At 37.3% G+C, this 25,977-nt stretch overlaps 1 protein-coding gene across 1 annotated transcript; it reads right to left on the bottom strand.

Moving 5' to 3' along the window:
- Nucleotides 1-164: 164 nt before the first annotated feature.
- LOC140143730 (choline transporter-like protein 1) lies at nucleotides 165-21,754 on the bottom strand. Its single transcript, XM_072165543.1, is given in 19 exon segments — nucleotides 165-387; nucleotides 1,490-1,697; nucleotides 1,901-1,996; nucleotides 5,579-5,677; nucleotides 7,065-7,193; nucleotides 8,393-8,430; nucleotides 8,735-8,850; nucleotides 9,420-9,560; nucleotides 9,927-10,030; nucleotides 10,032-10,096; nucleotides 11,003-11,189; nucleotides 11,388-11,527; nucleotides 12,571-12,660; nucleotides 13,056-13,223; nucleotides 13,639-13,859; nucleotides 17,544-17,686; nucleotides 18,908-19,000; nucleotides 19,632-19,683; nucleotides 21,672-21,754. Coding segments are annotated over 17 exon segments (2,058 nt in total). The 5' UTR covers nucleotides 19,668-19,683; nucleotides 21,672-21,754; the 3' UTR covers nucleotides 165-387; nucleotides 1,490-1,505.
- Nucleotides 21,755-25,977: the final 4,223 nt, after the last annotated feature.

Below are 25,977 nucleotides of genomic sequence, written 5' to 3'. Positions count from 1 at the left end.
CTTCATCTGGCAACTGCAAAGATGCTTCTGTATTGATCGTAATCGGAGACTGGCCACGTGTCAGGAGCATCTTTGCAGTTGCAAGATGAAGTCCAATGAGATTCAATGAAAATTTGTCAATCTTCTTAAGTTATTCCAGTATTTTATTCATAATTCACCTTCTGTTCTATGACCTAAAATATAACCTGTTTGCTGACACTATATATATATATATTATACACACACAAGAAATAGTTAAAATTGTATAAATGGGAAAAAGGCAGGTTCAGGAAGTGTTCAGCTGATTTGGTGATGAAGAATAGCACCCAGTAACCAAGCTTCACAGTAACGTAATTACCATCAGAGAATGCAGATGAAGATTCACGTCAATTGCAAACACAATCACGTCTAAAATACAAACATACAAAATTAAAAGTTAAAACCACAAAGCCATCCCTAACTCTGATAATACATGAGCACATTGGTTGAGCATATGCAAAAGTAAACATGATAAATTGAATAGCCGGCCCAGACAAACAGAATGTGAGAGTTGGATCAACAGTTACATAATCTCTTCAAGCGTGTTTAAACCAACACAGGCGCCCAAGCTCCAACAAAGCTCAGAACTCCGCTGTGTACAACCACTGTAATAAGAACACTGAACACTTCTTCAACCCTAAGGAAGCGGTTATCCTAGATAAGGAGGAGAGGTAGTTTGAGAGAGGAGTCAGAGAATCCATATGGGAGAGAGTGGAGGAGCTCGCCATTAACAAGAAAGGGGGACTCCGCTTCCAGTTGTCACACGCATGGGACCCGAGAGACATTCCTCACCCGTCTGATGTCATCACATCTGACGTCACAACATCATCAATCAGATGCCTGACGAAGTCCGATGTTTTCGGACGCAACGTAGCAAAGTGAGTTGCAAATTTCAGTTCCAGTATTAGATTTAATTTACAAAATAGAGTTACATAACTCTGGTAAGACATGATCTCATTATTGGTTGGGAATACCCAAATGTAAGTGAACCAACTGACTGGCCATCATGTGCATATAAACTATATTTATTTATTTATGATTTGCCGCTTGCTGCTGAGTGGCGTCACCCTCCATCATGCTGCTTGTACTTTTCTGCAAGCAGAATGGCATGATTAATAAAAGCCAATGTTGTAGATCAGCACTGCCAAAAATCGTTTCCTGTTATCATAAGTCAAGAGCGGCACCGCTACCGAGTTGACTTGAATTCAACTCCTAGCTATCTGACGAGTCTCTATCACTTAGTGCAAACCAGTGGAGTGCTATAAATATTGGTTTGCCGCTGGTCACTGCTAGCATTTCTGGTGTGACTGCACAGTGAAACAAAATCGTCGGCATATATGTGGCACAGCAGCAAACGTCAGGAAAGTATAAAACCAGCATTAAATGAGAGCACCATCAGCTTCATCATTGATCAGGAGCATTAGGAGAGTTAGAAACTGATTTTGACATTGACTTTGATACCCACACATACCATAGACTGTGTTGATTTAAGCCTCTTTAGCTTCCTTGGCTGGGTCAAGTGGAGCATCTACTTCATCTCGTGGTCCATCACCTGTTGGGCTTGACTTCTCTGGAGATTCATGAAGACGAACTGCAGCTGGGTCTGCATCTGTTTCATCCTCTTTGTCAGATTTCTTTTTCTTCTTGTTCATCTTTTTGGAACTTTTGCTCACAAATTCCTGGAATGAAATAAATAGAAAGGGAAGGGTAATTTTATGAATTTATACTAGTAAAATAAGATTGGGTCCCCAAAAACAATTATGTTAGCATCTTACCCTGGAAGATTTACTGACCTACAACCTTGAAGTTCAATATCTTACACCCCTAAAAGATTTGACATATATATGACCCCTATACTTTGGCCTGTGACCCCTGTACCTACCATGAGTGACTTGTCCATAAAGTAAGGTTTCTCTGCAGACCCATCATTGATTCTAGTGTCTTCACAGAAGCAGAGGAGCAGTGTATCTACAGCCATCTGAAAAGGTTAAATGTCACATGTATAAAGGTCACAAAGTTGTCCTCAGCAGTAAGTGGAATGAATGACACATATTAATTATACTGCAATATATTTGACAATCTCCTTTAGTTATTGTTCATTCAATACTAGACTCTCAATGTTCCTCAACAAAAATTAATGTTACAGAAATGTGCTGTATCTTTATAAAGAAAAAAATAGATAAATGGATTGGTGTAGACAAGTGCCTTGCTAAATTTGGCTAGATAAAAACAGACTGATTTTCAAGGATTATGTTGATTTTTGTTGCTTAATTTTCTACTTTTCTTGTTGGTTCTCTGAATCAATTTCTTGTGCATTGATTTGAATATGTGTTTTTCATTATAAAGCGCTTATTCTCAGTAGAGTGCTTAATAAATGTTTGTATAGAATAGAATTAATATAAAAGCGATTAAAGGTCTTTGCACCTATTGAATCAAGGCCAAAATAAAATACAACATAGTACACGCTTTGCCACTGCCACAAATGTAGCAAAAACTTTGCCGCATCTTTTTCCGCACCAGCATAAATTTCCCAAAAACATCAAAATGACAAACAAAGCTTATCATGTAAGCACAAAATTGTAGCAAAGAACCAAATCTTGCAGAGGAGAAACAAATATCGCTGCAGCAAGCCAAAAAAGCAACAAAAATGCCTGAATAATATACTATATAGCCTTCATCGTGCTTTTGATCAAGTGTAGAATGATACCAGTGTGAAATTTGTTTCTGTGCAGCTTCAAATTGTCAGTGTTCAAATGGGCACATGCGATGTGTGCAGAAAATAGCACATTGATGTGAAAGACTGTACAAGGTCAATAAACATGTAATTAGCTATGTATTAAAATTGGTGGGTAAAAGTAGATTGCATTGCAGCGCATGTCCTTGTATCATGAGACCAAGGATTCTTGCTCTAGCTTTAGAAGATATTGGATGATCAGAATAGTGGGCCTATATATATTCAATAAACCTTCAAAATAGTTGACTTTTGGAATATGTTTTTGCACAGATAACATTTGGAATATTTAGAGCCTTTGTGCATAAACCAAGCACCATACGTGTATGTAATGTGATCAAGTAAAATGAGTCTGATGTCGAATTAAATACCATCTTTTTATATTTCTAATTATTAGTAATATTTCACTTGACTTCAATGAAAATCCCATGTTTCCATCACCTTTTGTTGGAAAGTTAAGGGGTTACCTAAGCAATTTTGACACATTTCTCCCATCTCTACGAACTAGAATTTCCAACTTCTGACTCATTTTGCTTGGTAACATCACATATGTTAAACAAAATACCAAACACAGAGCTGCCAAGACAAAGTTCATCTGCACCTGACCAGCTTGAAACCATGTTTGCATTATACATGGTGTCCTGTTTGGATGGCATGTTTTGCAACTGGAAGGCAAGACAAATGTGACATGATCAAGGGGAATGAGTCACATGTCGGCAATTTTCAAGTTTTTAACAGCATTTTCTGGCAGTTTTTGTTTGAATGCTGCATTTGATGCAAACCCCATCAAAATCGGACATCTGGTTACCGAGTTATGAGCAATTTGTCAATGGCTAAAAACAATATAAAACAAAAGAATTTGAACACTGTTTTTACCAATATCTCAAAACCAATATTAGCAACATCCGACTTCATTCACCTTGATCATGTCACAAATTATCTGTATCAAATCACAAGTTGCATGCCCATGCTTTAGCACTTGCACCATTGTCACCATGCAAACTATTTCTGAGTGGCATCAAGACGTAATCTCAGATATCAATGTTTCACTCCAAACAAGTTGCCCTGTTCAACCTAACATACAAGTTGGCATAGCAGGCAACATCAGCAATTTACTTTTTGACATCCATCTCAAATGTTTGCGTTGACACACATAAAACAAAAGCAGGGTTCTCGCTATACAACAGGTTACCTTAAGTTTGTAATGTGGAGCATTAGGCAATGCAAACCAGGAAACTCATATTCTTTGATGGCCAGCAGGATTTACTTTTATTATTCCTGCTGGTAACCTATAGGATATGGACATCATGACACATTTAGCATAGGATGTGCATATTCTAATCCACTACACAGATTGGAAGAAGCAGACTTTTCAATAAACATAGAAACTGGTGGTTACCAATCATTTTGATACAGCCTGCATGTGCATATGTGGCACACTTTTTGAAACTAAAAACAAAGGAACACAATTCTGATGAAAATGTGATGCCGGTGCCACAAATCAAAAAACTTTAGTGTAGTTTAGTTGTCCAATTTTGTTGTGAAAACCGATTTAAACTGCTTTCATTTCAGAATATGAATGGACAAGTGGTTAGGTTCATTTCAATCAGCAAGCAATATTTAGCAATATCATCAATCATTCACACAAAAGATAAATCAAAACTCTATTATTTACAAACAGCAAATTTACACTTGTGCATTCCAACACATTTTCCAGCCAGATTTTCAAATTCCTTTGTAAAGATTTTGATTGGTACGTAGTGTTCATAAGATATACCAATGAAAATTTGTCCATTCATCTTTGGTGAACCATGGAAAAAAGCATGGGTGCTCCTGCAGTACCTTCAGTAACAGCCAAGGAAGCTAACAGAGAGAACACTGATTGTATTACAAAAGCCTCATATATAATGCTATGGAGAATCTTCCAAAATTGATTGACACAAACACAAATGCTGCAATTTTGGGGGTTGAGAATGTGCACAATGTAGATTTTCACAAACACACAGCACCTATCATGGATTGGACACAAACAGTTCAGCACACAGCAAAATGACCACAATGTTTTACCTTCATGGTTGACATGCAGAAATAGAGAAGTATGCATTCTCCATAAAAGCTCAATAATATGTCAGCCATAAACAAGATGCACAATGATGCTCATCATTCCAAAATGGCCACATCTCACCTTTGGCACCAAAAACGTCACTCGCATTCAACATTTAATCCTTGACCTACCTCATACACATTAAAGAATGCAGAAGCTGTTAAGTATGCAAATGTACATCCAAGAAATAGTGATACAGCATAAAACAGGAGGTCCTGGTCAAGCTAGAGGTATAGAAATTTAAGTATGAAAATATGTAAAATATAATTGTTAGTATTTATATTATTGATAAATATCTTCAATAGTGTGTGCTATCCATGAGGTCTAAGCTTATTTGGCATAGTGTGTTTGGTTGCTTGGTCTAGTATTTTGTCAGGCACTAGTTTGTAAGTGTAACCTTTGCTCATTTATAGCTGATTATATTTCTACAGATTTGTCATCAAATAATTAAGTCACTGAAACAACAAGCCACAAGGTTAGGTCATGAACAATGACACCCTGTCAATTATACAGCATTGTAGAATGCTGTCTATTTGAATGCAACCAAACCCAGCCAATCAAATAAGCTTAACCCTTTGAAGTACATCATGCATCAAATTGTGATCATTTAAGTAGATTAACTTCCATATCTTACAACAATTTTTGTGTTAATCTATACTACCTGATTCACTTTTGACACATCATGTTCGCCACACTTAAGTTCTAGGCATACAGTACCCTCCTACCTCATATACGGATAAGAAGCAACTGGCAAATATGTAGGCAAATATACTACCAATGCCTACAGGTATGGCATAAAAGATCAACCGAGGATCATCCTGGAACTGTGATAACATAATGACACATGGAACAAAACACAATGATAATACAAGCATACATTTACTAAATCTGCAGTGTCCACTTTTCATTACACATGTGACCAAATACATTTGAATAGAAGTGATATATGTGACACAATCGATCTGGTCCATGGGGGCCAAAGGCGGCACATTTGAAATTGAGATAAAGGCAAAAATATGGACTAAAAGAACAATAAAATACATAAGAAAATAGACATCTCAAAACTTATTAACTTTTGAACCAAGTGTGCTAGACCTTTGGTGTTTTCAGTATATGATAGTATAATGTTTGTATAAGGTTATAGTTATAGTAACTCAATTGTCAAAAATGCCTCCTTCCCCTAGCCCCCATGGACCAGATCGTGTCACATATGTACAATGTAAATGACAAAAGATGAGATGATCTCTTCTTTTTTAATCGTTAATTGAAAAGGAATAAAACATTGAACTAAATACTGATTTATGCATTCAGCTGCAATTTCTGCAGGCATTTCAGGTTTTTTTTTTAAAAATTTGTAACAGCATTTTTTATCAGTGTCTTACATGTATATTGTTTTTCATTGTGGTAATGTTTATACCATATTTTGCCCTGATGTGGCAGTGACATCAGTGCCCATTTCATTGGGCGCATCTATAAATCGCGTACACACATACGCCCTTAAAGCATAGATGCACATGAAACAGCTGCCCTAACGTGTTGATGTCACTGCCACATCAGGGTGGAAAATGGTATAGATGAACTTGCTACAATTGAAAAGCACCAATAAACGAAATTCATAATCATTATCAGTCCCAGAACAGTGCCACATATGGAAAGTATGACCTTTGACATTGACTGTACAGCAGCAGGTGGTGATCTAATGGGAAATTGCAAAGATCAAGAAATCGCATTGCTATCAGCCACATAAATGACTAGAGTGGGCTCTCCACTTGAATTGGTTAATGCATTAGAATTTTGACCATACCCCAAAAAAAAAAATTAAACTAACCAGAAAGTAAAGGATAGGACACATATACTGATTCATGTGCATTCATACTTGTACCTTGGATGACCTTATGGATTTCCTGGCCCAGCGAAATGACCACATCGGAAAATAATGAGAAACCCAGTGCACTTATTGACCTGTGATGGTATGCAATACTTATGTTCCATATAAAAATTGATGTGAAATTACATTAAATAAAATGCATGGAAATATACATAAGCACAAACACACCCCCACACACTTCAGTTCAGAACTGAACTGAACCCCCGCACACTAACATATAGTCAGATTCAGACACATACAACAAAGTCTCACACACACACCCCACTCCGACCCAAATCCACGCACACCCCCACACTTGCACTTCCACACACACTAATCCTTACCCCCATGATTAGTAATCCTGATACTGCAGTCAATGCTACAACTGTAAGCTTGCCAAGAAACAAGACAAAGTCTCCAACACAGTTGATGGCTGCCACTCTTAGACTGTTTGACAGCAAGATTATAAGTGCCTGTAAAGGAGAATGTGTAACAATCTGGTTAAAGGAAATCTGTACCATAAACTAATCAATGGCTATATAGTTGCAGTAATGATAAAAACGACAAACAGTAAAAGTCCCAAGCTTATATACGTCCAAATAAAGGAGAAATTCTTAATTCCTTACGACAATCAGAATGTAATCCATGGTGGCGGCCATAGTGATACCCGATGTATTTTATTACGCTGTAACGGTACCCCGATTTTGAAACCAGCGAAATCTGTGCCACCAGCACTCGCGCTCGTGAACTTTGGTGACACGAAGCGAATACTACCAAAGTTCAGATTCAACATTCGTTCAAAAGAAAACGCGACAATTTTTACCCATAAAACTACAGAAGAACATAAAAAAATGTATTTCAAGTAATATTTATGATCAACAATGTCTTTTGAGAACGAAAAGTAAAAACAGCACTAAAAACCAAAATTCGCTGTGGGGGTCGCGAATGCCATAGCACCGCACGCTCGCCACGGGTCTGTGTGAAAGGTTACACTGTACGCTTGTGGCAGAAAGGAGCTATCATGGCGGCTTCCATGAATCGCAGAAACGAAGGATTAAAAGTGCTTTTTCTTTGTTAGGAATATTCCGAAATTCATATAGACCGTCTGGTATGTTTAATTTAGGGGTATATAACTATATTAGCCATTGATTAATTTATGGTACAGATTTCCTTTAAAGACAATGTAGGTTATTTTAGATGTTTTTTCTCTTTTAATAACATTTTTAAACTGTAGACTATGGGGGAGAGTGGGGAATGTTGAGCTGTCTTCTTCATACATCACGGTTTGAAGTTTGGAAATAGTAAATGATAATTAAAATCTTGGGCAAGAGAAACAGCCCACAGTATACCTGACTGACGGTTTTAAAATGGTCAACTTCTTGAAGTGATTTGGAAGGGATATTGTAGTGGCTGTAAATTGAAAATACAATGCTAGGGGTTTTTGAAAACCAAGGTCTGCTTCAAAAACATTTTGATACATTAAGGTCTGCTTCATAAAACAACACTGATACAACGTAAGTAATAATTAATACATAATGGGGTTATAACTTATTGCAAAAGTAACGATCAGTAAAGGGTATCCACAAATTTTGGATGATGACTTAAAGGACAATTGTTGTGAAATGAACCCCACATCAAGATATCAATAAACCAGGATATCCAATGCACTTACCTTTCTAGCAGAGTTACAAAAACCACCTCCTTCAATAGCTGTAAATGTTGACAAAAGACAAAATAGTTCATGATTAATCTAAATTCGGTATAATAGCTCAGGGTCCTAGTATACTAGTGATCATGCCTGTGTGCATGTGCATGGTGTATTGGCACAATACAGCCATGCATGCTGCATTAAAAACCTAATGATGAACATGCAAAAGGTAAGCCAGTCAAACATGCACAACAGATTCACACACAGCTAATTGGAGTTTACTGGCTGGTTAAATTGTAAATTGCATTACATACGTAGATACTTAAACAAAATGTCACTCGGTATCATTTTCTACCGCTAACTTACCTATAATGATGTAGGCATTTTCATTGATGTATTTCAGGAATTTTTCTAAGCAATAAAGGCAGCAAGATAAACACTTCAAAACACACTTAGCTACTTCATTTGCGCTGTCCTTTAACCTGCAGAAAAATAAATACAATGTGAAATTTAAATCTCACTTTGCACCTGGGAGTGGGCACTATATGGCCAAATATGGTACTTAACCTGCATTGGTTTTAATTAAGATATTGTAATTGTTGAAACCTTATTCCTTTCTTCTAGTCTTTCCCCATTTTGATTTGTCACTTTCTTCATTTCTTGTCTTTTTCAGTTTTTGTTGCTAATGTTACACTTCACTGCATAAACGCAGAAGTGAGGTACTGATTAGCTAATTGAATAATGATACAAGATTTTGGTATTGCATTCAATAACAAAGCCATGTAGCACTGTGCGACTTGATTCTTTTTAATGTGATAAATACACCAAAAAGCTGCTCAAATTTCATCTTTTCCCTGACATGTAGTCTTTCTTTTCCCCGACATGTAGTCTTTCTTTTCCCTGACATGTAGTCGTTCTTTTTCCTGACATGTAGTCTTTCCTTTTCTCTCTCTCTTTGCACGCCTTACATCCTTTGGTAATTAGGCGGCTTATACAGATCATGTCAGTCAGTCAGTTAGTTATCTTTGCATAGTTCTTAACAATAACTTACTTGTACTGAATGTATAGCAGAATAGCCCTGGGTATTTTCACAAGTAAAATAATGAATGCACCAAATACCATAGAACCCAAATGGTAGCTAGTCAGTCTTCCAATGGCTTTCAGGATTGGAGAACTGTATTTCTTCTTTTCTCTGTGGGAAAGATGAACATAAGCGATATATTTTAATGTTTAGAAATTTCGCTTGTATTTACAAAGACAATGGATGCTGTAATAGATACATTTGTGCTACAATGTTCATTGCTGATGCTTACATGTATGCAGCAAGTCTTTTGAACTCTTGAAGATGTTCACTTGCATAAAAAGAATTATGGTCTAGGACTGAGATTGCCATTCCTTTATAATATCCTAATCCAACCGAAGGTCAACAAAAGTGACCAACAGAACACACCTATTTCCTGTACCTGTTACAACATCGGATGTCTCGCACATATCATACGGGTACATTGAGAAATTCAAGATAAGTTAAATTGCTCATTTTAAGAAATTCTGTGCTTACCTGGTAAAGTACCAATCAGCTACACTAGCTGCAATGACGAATTGATGGCATGCCAAAATAAATTCTGCTGTCCAGATAAACCCAACAGCATGATACCACCAAAAAATGTCTGACAGGGGAAGGAGGGTCATAGGTCACATATCCTGTGTCATTCATCACTGTGGGATGACCTTTGAATAAAAGAAAAAATAACTGTATGTTAATTATAATTACCACAATCAACTATGTTCAAATGTCTTGAGGCTTAGTAGTAGAAACTTATATAAACATTAAGAAATTACTGCAGAAAATACACAATAAATTTCAACCATTTTATAATTTGTGCATCTGATAATGGCAAACCAGATTATTTTGATAATTAAATTCAACATGGGTGCATCTAATTATGAAAAATAAAATAAGAACTTGAATAGTTATCCCTCATCCTGTCAACCCGTGACATCATTGCCCAGCAGTATGCACACAAATTATGGCGATTTCCATTGTATTTGCCCTGCAGTGTGCATACGCATCATAGTTTGCTCAGGGCACATGCATTTTAAATCGCTCACCACATTTCACATAGTACAAGAAAGCCACTGAACAGTGTAGCGGTTCGTTCAAGCATATTGATAGACCAGTCCCTCGCCCTGTTGATAAACAATGATGTCAAGTGGTCTATTCATTTAAGGAAATTCGTAACTTTTATATATGGGTTTTGAAGACTAAATAAGTATGTTTTACAATGAGACCCATACCCGTTCACACCAAAAATGCCTTCATTCAATGAAGATTTTGTCCAAATTCACATCCAAAATTAATCAAAATCAAATTAAATCGTACATGTGTGGTTGCCTAGAGATGAAGTACAGAAACTGACAAAACACACAGTACTTCTCTTAATTGAATGAAGTGTTCACACTACAAATTTGCGTAATTTGATTAAGCGAATCTAATGAGGCACTTTAGCTTCATTCCATCTTCTTAAGTTAATGAAGATTGAATGAAGAGATATGCATTCATATCAGAAAAACTCCCATCTTTAATCCTCATTGAATCTTCATATAATGGGGTCCCATATTGGTCATTGAATTTACCTGTTGCAGATATGAAAACAAAGACAGCAGCCACATAGATGAAAAACACTGCCAATATGAGGAATGTCCAAACAGGTTGTATCAGTAATAATGGCATGGCTGATAATGCCTTCCCAGCCTGATGATACAGCTCAACAGTGAATGCTATACGCTTCCTCATAACCAAGATGACCAGGCATAGGATGACCTGAAAAGAAAGAATAGCAGTGTTTTTAATATCTTACAAGTAGACATGTAAACAACATAGCTGATAATGCCTTAAGTAATTTGATGGATATCCATAATACTTAAATGAATTTGATGCAAATTTGTTTTTAAACAGATATACATTCTTTGTTAGTACAATATAGTAGTATATTTTTGTACATTGAGAACATATACTTACAGTAAACACTGTTGCCAATATAGAATATATGAGGAAAGCTTGGACATTTCGTGAAGCTGCATCAAGTTGTTCCAACTCGGGTAATTGTTCAAACATGTCTTTCTTCATTTTCCATGTTATCCAGAGGGCAACAGTACCAGCTACAAAAGGAGTAATACATGTATAATGTTACTTAATCAATTCTAATACCATAAAAATTGGGCTCTTTTGCCATGGGTAAATTTCACATACAAACAGAGAGGTCCCTCGTCTGAAAATCTCAAGAATTAAGGGTCTATGACCTTATTTGCTGGTGGGATTTTTACCGGAGCACTTTTAGTCTGTGCCTAAAATTTCAGTTATGTCAAGAGGTGAATCTTTACGGTATCTATGATCACAATCTGCACACACCCTAAAAATCCAACATAGATATGACTAATAATAATAATTGCAATGAAAAATGTGTGCCCAATCAATTAATGATAGCTATCAATACTTCTAATTAAAGAGCTGACTTTTCTTCTGTACTTTAGTTCCTGTTAAGTCAAAATGTGTCTCCATTCCCATCTTGATCAAATATTCCCATCTATTGTACAAATTTAGGATTGGATGTTTTAGTTAACATCAAATAAATAGGCTAAATGTTATTGCTGTTGTTATACAATGTCTTTTGATCGAGTTGCAATTAATTTAAACCCTATTAAATAAATTGCAAGATCAGTTGCAATGAATGGCTACACTTACAAATGTATACTACTGAAGGGGCAATATATATGCAATTCATATTCAACCATTTTGTTATCTATGCTATAATTAGAGAATAAAGGTATTGTTTTAGCCCATGTTGTGCATCTATCGTCTCATACAACACGGGCGACATCATTATTTTAAGTAAAACAACAAGGCAAAGCCGAGTTGTTTTACACAAGAAATAATGATGTCGCCTGTGTTATATGAGACGATAGATGCAGGACGACAGCTATGTGGTGCATATAACAAGTGCTATACACTAAATGCATAAACATTGTAATACTTATGCATTATGACACCATTATCATTTACAAATCACCATGATTGACAATCAAATATGGCAAAGTAACATGAAGCCATAATGGAGTGAGAGTTCTTCTGGTTTAACTTCTTTGAAATTGCAGCAAATAACACACAAAAACCTTACTGTCCCAGTCCATTGTATGATACTTACCAATAGACCCTACAACTGATATGATGTATATCAACCACACCACTATCTGTGCTACGATGTGAATCAGGAATACCATTAGGAAGGCAAGAACTGAAAAGAAAACAAATAGGGATAATTTAAATAGTGAAAAAGAACTTGGTCACTGAGGAGAGTCACAGTCACAATTTCATTTTTTTTCCAACCCTGTAATAAATTAAAGGCTCTATCTGTAATTCGCAGAATCAGAAAATGAAAAAAAAAAAAGTGCATTGTAAAGAGAATGGCTGTGCTAATATACCCTGCAAATATGATAACATCAAACCCTGCAAATATGATAACATCAAACCCTGCATTGCCCTTGTAGAACATCTTGTCCCCCACCCCCCTTGTGGAATGATGGCTGATGTGATATTTTCGATTTTTAGGCCTTCATTGACCATTTGCATTAAACTTTGTCCCCTTCTAAAAAAATCCTGGCTATACCATTGATTTCAAGTGACACTTACCCAATGCAATAACACACATGGCCAAGATAGCCCATCTTGCCATGTACACATCAGCTAGAGCTTTAGAAATCAATTCTGCAGAATTCAATGCCTCAATTACGTTATCAATAAATTCACGTACAAACTCTTCCAACTGCACAGGAACACAGCGATTGATAATATTTTTTGCTGCATGGGAAACGAGAAGAAAAAAAACACATGGGAAAAAACATATTTTAGCATCTGATTTTACAGTTTGTTCTACAATTTTGACATGAATTGGAATATGTTTATAATGTTTCAAAAATTAGACATAGTTCTTGTAAAGAGGCCCCATGAATTACCACCTCCAATCCTACAATGTGCTGTACAGATTGAAGTTTCTGAATTAAATTCAAAAGGGCATGGGATATGCTGCTGACCAAGTCAAAAAATTAAAACAGCTAAAATAACAACTTTAAAATAGAGAATGTTACCCAGTACCTTAATGGTCTGGAAGCTGAAGAAAGATTAAGTCTGTTTTGCACTAATATGCTAACTGCTAATAATAACTGCTTTTGATGCAAAATATGTCAATAACGAGTCTTATATATCAGATTTTTGCTTTCATACCTTTCATAAACAACTTCAGGACAAGGTCCATCCAAACCTTGGTCTGCTGTTGGATATTCGCTAGTATCTATATCATAACGACAAAGTCTTGAGCCAGTTTCAGTGGCAAAGTCTTTGACTTCTTCATTAGTATTGAGCATCTCATCTGGACATTGACTCACACATATCTCCATGGAGCGTACTGGATCACGGATGTCCATAAAAAACACACGACTGCAGGATTAAAAAACAAAAAATAATGGCTATTTATAAACACTTTACAATCTTCCATCAATTTTGTTTAAAAAATGTGATGACAATGATAATACTAATCATTTTGCATAGAATCCAACTACAAGGTCCACAAATAGAGTGGCTAAACAAATTGTACATCATATAAATAAAAAAATACATTTTCAATACACAACTCCTATTCCCAATATTTGACACGATCTGGTCCATGGGGGCCAAAAGGAGGTATGTTTGAAAATTGAGTTACTGTAATTATTACATTATAAGGATATCATTTACTGAAAACATCAAATGTCTAGCATACTTGGCTTTAAAGTTATGAATTTTGTATGTTTATTTTCTTATGTACCGGTATTTTATTGGTTTTTTACTCCATATTTTTACCTTTATCTCAGTTTCAAATCTGCCGCCTTTGGCCCCATGGACCAGATCGTGTCACATATTAGAGTGGAATTTAATTAAAGGCTCCCCAACATGTCTACAAAAGTTGTAACCCAACCCCAGCCAACAAAAAAGTCTTATTAAATTGGGTCTGAAACCATTTAAGCAAACAAGTATGAACATAAATTGTATAAGCAAAAATTAATGTAGATATGGCTAATAGAGGATAACAATACCAATGAAAAATGAGTTCCTGAAAAATGAACAAGTTTTGGCATTCAGTGTAATCTTATGCAATATGTATATCAAAGGCCAAATTGCTAACTTGTACAATTTATCATGATGCATAAATACAGACATGAAAACTGATCACAGCATAAAACACTGAAAAGCCACAAATTTTATCGATTGTGGTATTGTCATACAGGCTATTCTATGGCTATTTCTTCACCCTCCCTCTGAAATTGGAGTAAAGGTTGCTGTTGCAGTGAATGGGAAAGTTAACTGAATTTGACAAAGCAGTTGTGAAAAAGTTCCAATTTGTAAAATATTGTCTAGTTTGATATTCTCTCAATTTCTGCTCAAAAATGTTAATCCAATGTGTCAAAAAGAAAAGAATGAACAAAAACTGTAATTTCCCAATACAGTTTCACATTAGACAGATTAGGTAAGTTTTTCACCATTTCCTGTGAATTTGATGAAGAAATGGGCTATACATCAAAAAAGCCCAAATATACAAGTTTTGCACAATTTCCTGTAAATTTGATGAACTAGACTACTCCAAAACTGCTCACATCCTTGAACACATATTTTAACCCGAGGCACATAGATCATAGATCCAGATTTAAGGGTAGACGAGGAGTTGTTGGTCGAAGCAACCAAAAAAATCGATTTTCATTCTCTAGATCAATAAATTATTGACAAATAACACCTTGATGTTTTGCAAAGGTTCATTCTACAAATTATATAATTTGAAAACTTGCTTAATTTATTGTTGTTAATGAGTTATGTACATTTTACAAAAGTGTTGTTGTTTCAGCCCTCTTTACAACATAACTCAAGAACCACAGGACCTACAAAATTATTTCTGTGACATTTGAATTCTTCTACACGCTTGCAAGGAAATGAGCAATGCAATTTTTGCCAAAGCTCATTACCATTCGCAAGATGTTGTGAACTACCAAATCGCAACACTTTAAAATAGTGTATTACCTTAATTAGACTGATTTTGTGTCATTAGCACAAAAATGCCCAAATCTGAATATGAATAGAAAGTGTGCTAGATGATTAAATCACTGATTGGGGGAATTATTTGAGATTTATTCTGTCCTCTTTTGTTAATCTGTTTACAGTAAAACACTTAAATTTCACGAGGTATTAATTTCACAAGGACCTGAAATTTGCAAACTTAAATCCCCCGTGAAATAAAAAGTTACATTGAGTCATTGAAACTAACAATAAATCATCTGGATTTGTGAATTGAAAACCCTAAAAAATCCTACTTTTTCTCAATTCGCAAAATAAAGTACCCGCAAAATTTAAGTGTTTTACAGTACATGAAGGATACACTTAAATTGGCTATGCATGATAATTGATATAAAACAATACTATTTCATTCGCATAAAATCACAGCCCACAGGAATTAGACCTACATTGTACACAAACTAAAGAAGCAAAGATGTACATGCAGGATCTATAATGGTCCATGTAATTATTCAAAAGACAACACCAACAACAAATGCAACCCCTCTTGGATATGACTTGCATATTTACACATATAACCACACCCCCATATACACAACTACTTCAGACCAGCTGGTATAACCTTTATAAGTAATTAGTGTGTATAACATCATTTCCTATTTGATGGCAGCTGCTGTCAAATTTAATTGATCAAGTACTCATTGAAGGTCCGCAATTATAATGCTGTCATCCACCCAAGGATCTAACAGGGATATTTCAAAAAATTTCTAGCAATTAAAAATGTCATGCCTTTCTAAAAAACACTTGAAAAAGAACATTATAACAGCGTATAAGGTGCAGTATGATTTTTGTAATCTCATTCTTATATTGTATGTAAGGTCATTAGGTCAACATCTATATAGCAGTCTAGCAGCTCATATCATACCTTGTAAAGTCATAGTTAGAGGAGAACCCTTTGGAATAAGCACATATATTGGGGGTTCATGCAATTCCCAGTCAATCTCATTTCTACTTACTTTGTTTTTTAAAGAACAGAAATACTATGATGTTTATTCTGCAGAAAAGGCATGCATGTCCATCTGAGTAAAGTCATAGTTAGAGCAGAAAAGGCATGCATGTCCATCTGAGGTCAAGTATGTTAACCTAATGGTTATTTTACTGCCAAACTAGATTTCAAATTTGACATCAATGCATGAAAACATAACTTTAGAGTTTGCTGGCAGCCCTACATGTATACTAAATGCATGACAGAATCAATATGCTAATATTTATGAATGCTCTTTTTTACTTGCAGAATATTATGAAAGGCTGTCACGTCAAGTTTAGTAGCAGGTTGAGGTTAATCACTACTTATTTAATTACATAATTTATATTATCAAAATATTGATTAGCTGGTCTTGCATTTTGGGTATGATGTGAATGTGGTATATGGTAATATTTTATTAGGTAATATTAATATTAGGGAGGGCGAGTTAGCACAGCGGTAATTCCCTCGCTTTGCACCACTGAGGTCCTGGGTTCAAGCCCCGGTGCGGCCCAAGGACTCATGTGCACTTGGTTTATCCCGATTCCATGCTTGCTCTCGCAGGTTTTCTCCGGGATCTTCGGTTTCCTCCTGTATCGCAAAAATCGGTGATTAGTTGTTTGGTCATCAAAAACTTCCTTCACCCAATGGAATTTGGGGAGCAGCACAGATAATTGGTGGATGTTACAATCTAAATGCGGATAGGTGTGCGCCGTTCGGCAGCAACCTAGTTGATGCGATCTGATTGTGATGATTCACCATTGCAGCGAAATTACAGCACTTTGAGTCCTCTAAGATCTGGAGAAAGGCGCTTTATAAATCCAAAACTTATTTTTATTTATAATATTTCAGTGTAAATAAATGATGCACAATGTGGTCTCTGAACTTAATATTTTGACTTAACTGTCAATGTATTGCTTTGCCAACAACTTATCGACATCAGATCTTGAGATTTGCCGATTGTCTACAATGTAAGTTCTACTCGACAACAGCCCTACTTTCTAAGTAGCTCAAAAGAGCCATGAGTATTTGCATGTGTGCAGTCTAGTCACACTTACCTTCTATTAGACATATCCATTCCAGATAGTTCTACTCCCTCTATGGGTTCATTCTCCATACTGCATATGTTACCAAAACTATCATAGCCATAAATGATGCGGAACACATTACCAAAAAGGATGGAGTAGGCTGCTATCAGCAACTTTTAGGAAACACATGAAGATGAAGATTATCAATGTATGCACACAAAACGTTTTTTCAAAGAAAGAGAATATCTATGGTCATGATCTGTTCCACAAAGTTGGAAATTTTAGTTATTGCTATCCCTAACTTGCTCAGTATATTTATAACTTACTGTTGTTAAAATCTCCAAATCTGTGGGATACTTGGTTGCAATTTTATGAACTGTTTGTTTTTTACTTTTTTTGCTCCTTATTTTTGCCTATATCTCAATTGCATTATTGCCGACTATGGTCTGATTGGATTGGAAGGTGTCACATTTTAAGTTTGGAATGATCACTATTAATTAAAGGGCTACCTTATCTTAGTAAAGGGTCGATTACATAGAAGTATGGTATGTTATACATCATGTTTGATTGTACTTATGTAAAATTGGAATCTTTCTAAAATATCCAATGGTCCAAATCTCATAAAGTAACCCACATGTACATGTACACACATATGTATGTACAAATATTAGCCCAATTTAAGTTGTGCATCAATAATACCACATATCGTCAGCCTGCTACGCTAATTGCCTTAGAAGTCATTTTTACATGTTTCTCATTTGCAATTTTGATTTGCTGAGTATAGTGAGTAATAAACCCATTAATCAAATTTCCAGCTTCATTTTTCATTAACTTGTGGAATCCATCTCTTTTGATGTATTCCAATGAAGAATGCGGCTGGAAATTTGATTAATATTATGGGTTTATTACTCAGAAAATCAAAATTGCAAATGAGAAACATGTAAAAATGACTTAGGCAATTAGTGTAGCAGGCTGACGATATATGTCTGTCAAATGTCACTCTCATTGACGCATGGGAAATTGCTGGAGGAAACCTCAAAATGTTGCAATTTCTGTTTTCAAATTCTAAAAAAGGAAGTAGCCTTGAAAAATAAAAGGAAGCAGGCAGGGACAAAAAATAAACATGATTTGTTTTAAATACTCTCATATGAATTCCCACATCTAAAGTTTGTTCGGTTTATATACGGCGGAAAAAATAAGGCTCATAACACCGTGTATTGATATATAGAATGGCATCCATGCGGTTGGATGCAATGCTTACGCTAGTTGTGCGTTGCATAATGTATGACCTGCGCTTGCTATATGTGAATTTACGCAAGTGCGCAGTAACAAAAGCCGAATAATTTCCACTTAATAAAAGCCGAACAAAGTAGAACAAGCCAAACTAGACTTACCATGCCAACCCAGAACACAATAAATAGAAAACAGCAAAGGATATCTGTACAAGAACGCTTTGCTATTGGCTGTAGCTTGCCACCATCTGGCTCCTATTATAGAGAGAAAACAGAAACAACAAGTTAAGGAAAGTCAATCATGTTTACTTTCTATTGTTAACTCTGTCAGTGATGAGATTTTATGATGATAGTTTTTTTTATCTTTTGACAGTCATAGTGTTACTGTCTATGATTGCGACTATTTAATTTTCCGTTTCACATAGTGACATACATGTATAAGTTAGCTATATCTTATTTTAATAGATTATTCCTAAAACAATTATATTTCAATTTCAAATGGAATCGGGCCACTGAAGATAACAGTGGAGGAGTATTGACTCTGTTATTAGTAATATATCGGGAAGGGGCCATGAAGAAAAGGATATACTCATGCATATAAATCTGATCAGTGGTGACCTCATGGATGGTTTAAAGGGCCCCTGCCAAAATTATAAAGAATGCAAATTTTTAAAAATATACATTTGTACAATGAATAAATTATACATTTTCTTGTTTACAAAGTATTAAAGAACAACAACTTTAGGGCCCATAAAGATCCTTTTAGGCATAGTCCTCACATATAGTAGTATATGCTCTAAAGTAGTAAAGTGTGTGCCATCTGACCGTTCAAAACATGCTTACGCACATTTTTTAAAAGGAATTCAATTGTTTTAAAAATACTTACATCTCCAGCAGCACCCATACAGGGTCCACATGCCATGTTGATTGTTATGTATCTGCAATATGTCAAAATGAAAATAACATATGATTTTTTTTCGGGAAAATACAGCACTAAATGTTTTGTTTGCCAGATGAAACATAGCTCAATACTAATGATCTAGTTTGATCTATTTGGAAATTGAAATTTAAATTCCACATTCAATCAGTTGTTTTAGACACTTGAGGCAGTTCTCAAACCTCAAGTCTTGCCTGCTTACATCATCTGCAACAGTCTATAGAGCCTTTGTGCCCTGCTACCACGAAATCACCGTAAACTCGCCGCGACTTTATACTCATCTTGTTGAGTTGGTAGTTTCGAGATATTTGGTCTGAATAAGTTGATGTTCTGTCCAATATGTCTCAAATGATCTCATGTGGTGACCATGCATTCACACATCACACCACAACGACTCCTCCAGCGCGGCACAGTATGTGTACAAGGTGGTTCGCGACCCACTAGATCCCCCACCTGTTGCTGTCACTGGTCTGAGGAGGCATGTACCCCCTCAATACCGGTATGTGGATTTTTAAAGACGAGTCACCCCTGTGCTGTGTGTAGATGTTCGCTTTTCGTATCTCTTTCCTTGTTGAGAAAATTAACGTTGTGAAGATAAGACATCCGGGCCCTACTGTGCTATGTTTGGCTGAGTAATGGTACATAAACACAGCCTTTTGTGCCTATGTGTTGAAATGCTTTCAACTTTTGTACTGGATCGTTCAAGCATGCTCAACAAATTTTTCAATTTTCTCAACTATGGCCCGAGTTCTAGGGCTAGCTTAGTGCCGTACTATTATGCTGACTTTCGTATTCGGAGAGGAGGACGATTTCGCCCTCCTGGTTTGTTTACAAACAGAGAGGTAGACAAAAAACCGTTCCGCGTGTCCAAACACTCAAGTATCAGAAGGATGGTCCACAATAGCGGGATTCACGTAACCTGAATAGGGATTAAAAAGCTGTCACGTAGAACCATGTGCTTCTATTGTCCAATTTTCCATCAAGATTTCATATGGAAACAGTTCAGACCCAGTACAACATCATGTCAGAAATTAATATTTTGTTCTGGGTCTGATTATTCGGACTAGGGCTAGCTGTGGGTACGTTAAACTTAAAACTATAATCAAATTAAGTAATTCTTGGCCGAACTGGAACATGCGCATTGCATCCATGCAGTGTACTAAGCGTGTACGCAGTGTAAGGCGCGTGTATACTTTCTTCTGTACCACGCTATATTTGTGTGTGTTTATCGTGGAGCCACTAGCGTTCACAGTGTTTCCAGTTTGACCAAGAATTACTTAATTTGATTATATAGTGATAAAAGTCTCAACTCTCATTCGAAAAGAGAATGGGGACCACGGCCCGGTTCTGATACCTGTAGACTGTACTAAACCTCTAGGTTCAAGAGGACAAGATGGGCGTGATCAAGCCTTGAAATAAGTGGGCGCGGGGAGCAAATTTGCTCTCGTAAAGCCATCAATTGCTCCTGGTCCTTGTTAAATTAACATGAACCAGGAGCAATTTTCTGAAAGAAATTGCTCTTGGTTCTAATTTTGCCCTTGATGCAATAGTGCTGTATGCTGTATTGTATATATGCAGAAAAGGATTTACTATTTCAAAATTTGCTCCTGTTTCTTTAGAAATTGCTCCTGGTTCTTGTAAAATCCCAGTCACAACCAGGAGCAACGTTCAAAACAAAAACAAATTGCTCCTGGTTCCAGTTTGCTTATTTGAAGGCTTAGGCGTGATACTAATACAACTGCACAAAGTTGTCTACCCATAAAATCCTGTAGAATGTAGAACATCAATATTAATTATAATTATTACAAGTTGCAACTCATAATGACATGAATGAACTGAATCCAAACTTCCAAATTCTGCACCTTCATTTTTATGCCTTTATCTGCCACTCCCAACAATGCAATGCATGATTATCATCTCAAGTTACACACATAAAACCAAGGCTATATTATACACAAGGCGTTAATTATTCGAACTTTATATACTTACATCTTTGATCGAGTATAAACTTAGAAATCTCGATTTAAAAGAAACAGTGACAGCTCACAGCTCGGCCTCGGCACGTACTGATCTGATCGTACAGTTTGTAAACAATGAAAGTGAAATTGTACTGCGCATGCGCTGAATCGCCGATTCATTCACTATACGTTGATTCACTGTACACCTAATCCGAATAATCAGACCCAGAACAAAATATTAATTTCTGACATGATGTTGTACACCGTCTATCAGTTGAGTTCGCAAAAAAAAAAATTCACACACACACCTATATTCCCAGAAAGCTACAGAAATTGCAATAATTATGAGCCCTGGTGGGAGGGTAAAATTGGTGGGGGGTGAAGAAATTTTGGCGAGCCAAGGGTGGGGGGGAAGCAATTTTAATAAAACGCTCTAAGGGACCGCTCATTATTTACAGGGGAGGGGGGCGGGAAAAATGTAGGGGGGTGCTATGTGATTTTCACTTTAACAAACAGGGGGGGTTATGTGATTTTATTTTTTCCTGATAGGGGGGGTCAGGTGAAATTTAATATTAAATTATTCACTATGATTATGATTTGCTACAATATTTACCTCATAGGCCTATTTGGCCATTTTAGCCACAAAAATGTCAATTTTTGCGCGCTTCGCGCGAATTTATTCCTACACCATATTTTGAGTTTAGCTTCAATATGGCAACATTTTTGTGCGCTTCGCACGCATTTGTGTCATAAACTTGTTCTCTCACCAAAAAGTGCTGGATTCACATAATACTAAATTTTTCCAACCACCTCATGTCAAAAAGAAATCTACGCCACTGTTCATCAGTACATTAGCCATATGGCAGGGTGGCAAGTCAGTCCCCTCCCCTGCTCAGTCGACAGATGTATTGTGACAAAACTTATGATTTGCATCTTCCTTTTGGTCTATTTTAGACCCTAAATATAATTTTTTTTTCCACATAGACCCTTAAATTAATCCCATTTTTTTAGTAGGCCTATCAAAATGCCAAATTGCTGCGCGCTTCGCGCGCATTTATCTCAGAAAAACCATTCTGTGAGTAGATCTGCGAGACGTGCCCTTGTAAATTCTGGTGTTTTTTTCATCTTGAACTTGAACACGAATGTCAAAAATGAGAGTTATAATTCCATCCATTCTATAATGTAAATCATAAATATGAGTGCTAGGGCAGCTCCTCTGATAGCTTCTGATGCTTGGAAAAAGCATAAAACTTGTATACTGGATCAAAATACTGGGACTAAATTAACCAAAAGTTGTGAAAGCCATATGCATCATCCTTTGGAATGATTTTAGGGCACATATTGTCCTTAATTTGTTCATTTTAGCTTTTTTTTAGCGCGCTTCGAGCGCATTTGTCCCGGTAATGTTCTTTTAGTAGCAGATCAGTGGGACGATTTGGAAATTTTGCCCCCTGGCTCGGTGACTCCGATACATCTCTCTTTGAATTTTAGCATTGAAATAGCATATTTTTTGGGGACAGCTTGGAAAAAAACTTGGATTCCAATTGTGGGGAGAGGGGTGTCTTCTATACGAAGATAGGCTATCAAAAGGTGAATCCGGCCATGGTATACCAGCAAAATGTATTTCTCGGTGTGAGGGGGGGGTTACGTATTTTTTTTGGCAGCAATAGGGGGGTTATGTAATTTTAGATGCTGCTAATAGGGGGGGGTTGTGTAACTTTATGAACTCAATTTTGAAATCCTCCCGGCCCCCCCCTATAAATAATGAACGGTCCCTAAAAGCTTCTAAACATGCTGAAAAGGCTTAGGAAAAGTACGAATATGGGGTTTTCCAAACAAAACTGGACAAGCAAACTCAAATTAGCACTTTAAAACTAGGCCTACTACATGCTCATACAATGGCAAATTTTGTATCAAATGAAAGATGTAAATTAGGCCTACATTACTTACATTTTCTTTAATTAAGTTGTCTCAAGTTGCAGTACCGCGTCGTTTATGTTTACCATGTTTTCATTGAAATAGGCGTACCTTTTTTGGCCAAATTTGTTTCTTTTTGAGTGATGAAAAAACTACATTCGGATCTCCTTTGCACATAAGGTTTTTTGCCCCCCCCCCCTTATTGCAACTTCAAAGTTTTTGTGTCCCCCCCCCCCCTGACCCAAGTTTTGCCCAGCACCCCACCAAAGCATTTATGAACACGCCCTTAAACAAGTTAAAGTACAAAAAATAAAGATATACTCAAACTATGAATTGAAATGCGGGGGGGCAAAGAATTTTGGCAGGTCGAGAGGGGAGGCGATTTTTAGCAGGTGGGGGAGGTGGGGGGGCAATTTTGGCATGTCATTTGGAAATTTTCCCTCCCGGGGGGTACTCATAATTATTGTACAGCCCTAGAACCGGCTCCTCGGACTACGTGGCCGTGTAGCGGCCGAGAGGGCGCGCGAAGCGCGCAAGTCACGGCACTGGGTCCAGGCCGGGTGAGCACAGCCCCTCACTGATAGCACAATGCGTGTATCGGCTGAGGAAATATGGGTGCTCCACCTGACCTTAGGCTTTTATAGGCTATGATAGTATAGCCAGGGTTTGTGTAGTGCACGGGGGAGGGGTGTGTGCAGGGGTGTGGGGTGTGGACGCGTGTTCACTACTCACTTTACATCTTTTTCGGTGTTTGACCCAAATTAAAGTTGGCGTTTGTTGTAGTACAGCTAGATCTGAATCTGATGCCAACTCAACCATTATAAGACAAGACCCTGCGTCTATACCTACTTTGAGTAAATCTGGTCGACGGCGACTACACCGTCAACCCCACTGGTTTCCAGGAGGAATACAGTGAGGAGGGTGGTTGGACACCCTGATGGAAATAAATGCAAGATCCATCTACAAGAGCGGATGAGCTCTCTTAGCTTCGCTTGAGAGAGCCAACGACCATCCAGCACAAGAGGATGGTTCTATCTGCATGGGCGGATGAGCTCTCTTGAAAGAGCCAACGACCATCCAGCACAAGTTGTACATAACAGTGCCATGGCAACATTACCTGAAGGAGATGCTCTTAAAGCACCAGCAGTGGCAAGATCCACAGGAATCCCGGACAGCGAGATAGCACTGAGGCAGAAGGTAACGGAGCCCACTGTCTCAATATATTATTCCCGAGAACATAGCATTTATGAGATGCAGATTAGAAAGAATATGTGTCAAACAGATGGGTGTTGGGACCCAATTAGGACACACATCCGCGATGCTACTATGCTGAGGAAGAGGTTGCTGAGCCTGAGAGGAGTTCCAATGATGACGGCGTTTCCCCAAATTCTACGGAAAGGATAACTCTTGAATTAATTTGTCTTGAGTCTGTGTAGGCGGAAGGGGGGGCATAAAACTTTTCGACCCAAGATAGGGGGGGGGGTTGTAAAATTTTTTTACCCGGGATAGGGGGGTCATAAAAAAATTCGGTCACCAACATATTCATGACCCCCACCCTCCCCCCCCCGCCGAAGAAAATGACATCCCCTTAGAGAAAGTTATATTTCATCCCTCACCCTACAAGTTTCTCTCTTGTCTCCATCCTCTTCGATCCACCTTCTCTGGGCATATGTACATGCACTCTAACTCTAACACAACAATATAGCATGGCAAATTATCCCTAGTCTTCTGCAAATGCTTGACTCCTCGATTTTCCATCATCACTTTCCTTTCCTCTTCCCTCGCCTTCCTCTTGTCCTCCTCCCACTCGTCCTCACTTTCTCTGCGTATCCCCGATCAGCTTGTACCTGCCCTTCCCTTCTTTTTTCTTCTTCGGCGGCCGTCACTGCTGACAATTGGCTGCACCTGGCCTCATTCACTTATCTCCTTCCTCCTAGCTGTTCTGTTCTGACCTAGACGCTTGGTTTGCACTGGGTTCATTCCTGTCCATTCTCCGATGTTGTCGGACCATTGTTTCTTTTTTTTTTCCTTTTCCCTTCAACTTTACTTACTCTGAGGATGTGACCAAGGTAGGTAAACTTTTTGTCACCAACTCTCCAAGCAGCTCTCTCTTCACTCGAAGTTTGGATGCTCCTGTTTGTTCTTTTCTCCTTCCAACTGATCTTTAGCATTCTGCTCCAGAACCACATTTCAGCAGCAAACACCCGGTTCTCATCTGCTTAGTCATAGTCCAGTCATTCAAGCCATAAAGGAGTACACTCCATACCAGTATCTTGATCAGTTTTATTTCAGTTCTGACACAAGGTTCCGATCATTCCACAGATCCTGAAGTTCGATCATACTTCCTTTGGCCATTCAAATCCTGGCTTTGATGTCTGCCGTGCAATTTGCATTTGATGTTTTCACCGAGCCCAGATATT

This window comes from Amphiura filiformis, unplaced genomic scaffold (assembly GCF_039555335.1).
Source record: "Amphiura filiformis unplaced genomic scaffold, Afil_fr2py scaffold_26, whole genome shotgun sequence".
NCBI lineage: Eukaryota > Metazoa > Echinodermata > Ophiuroidea > Amphilepidida > Amphiuridae > Amphiura > Amphiura filiformis.
Note: the sequence above shows the minus strand (reverse complement) of the source record. Positions and strands in the feature narration are given on the sequence as shown.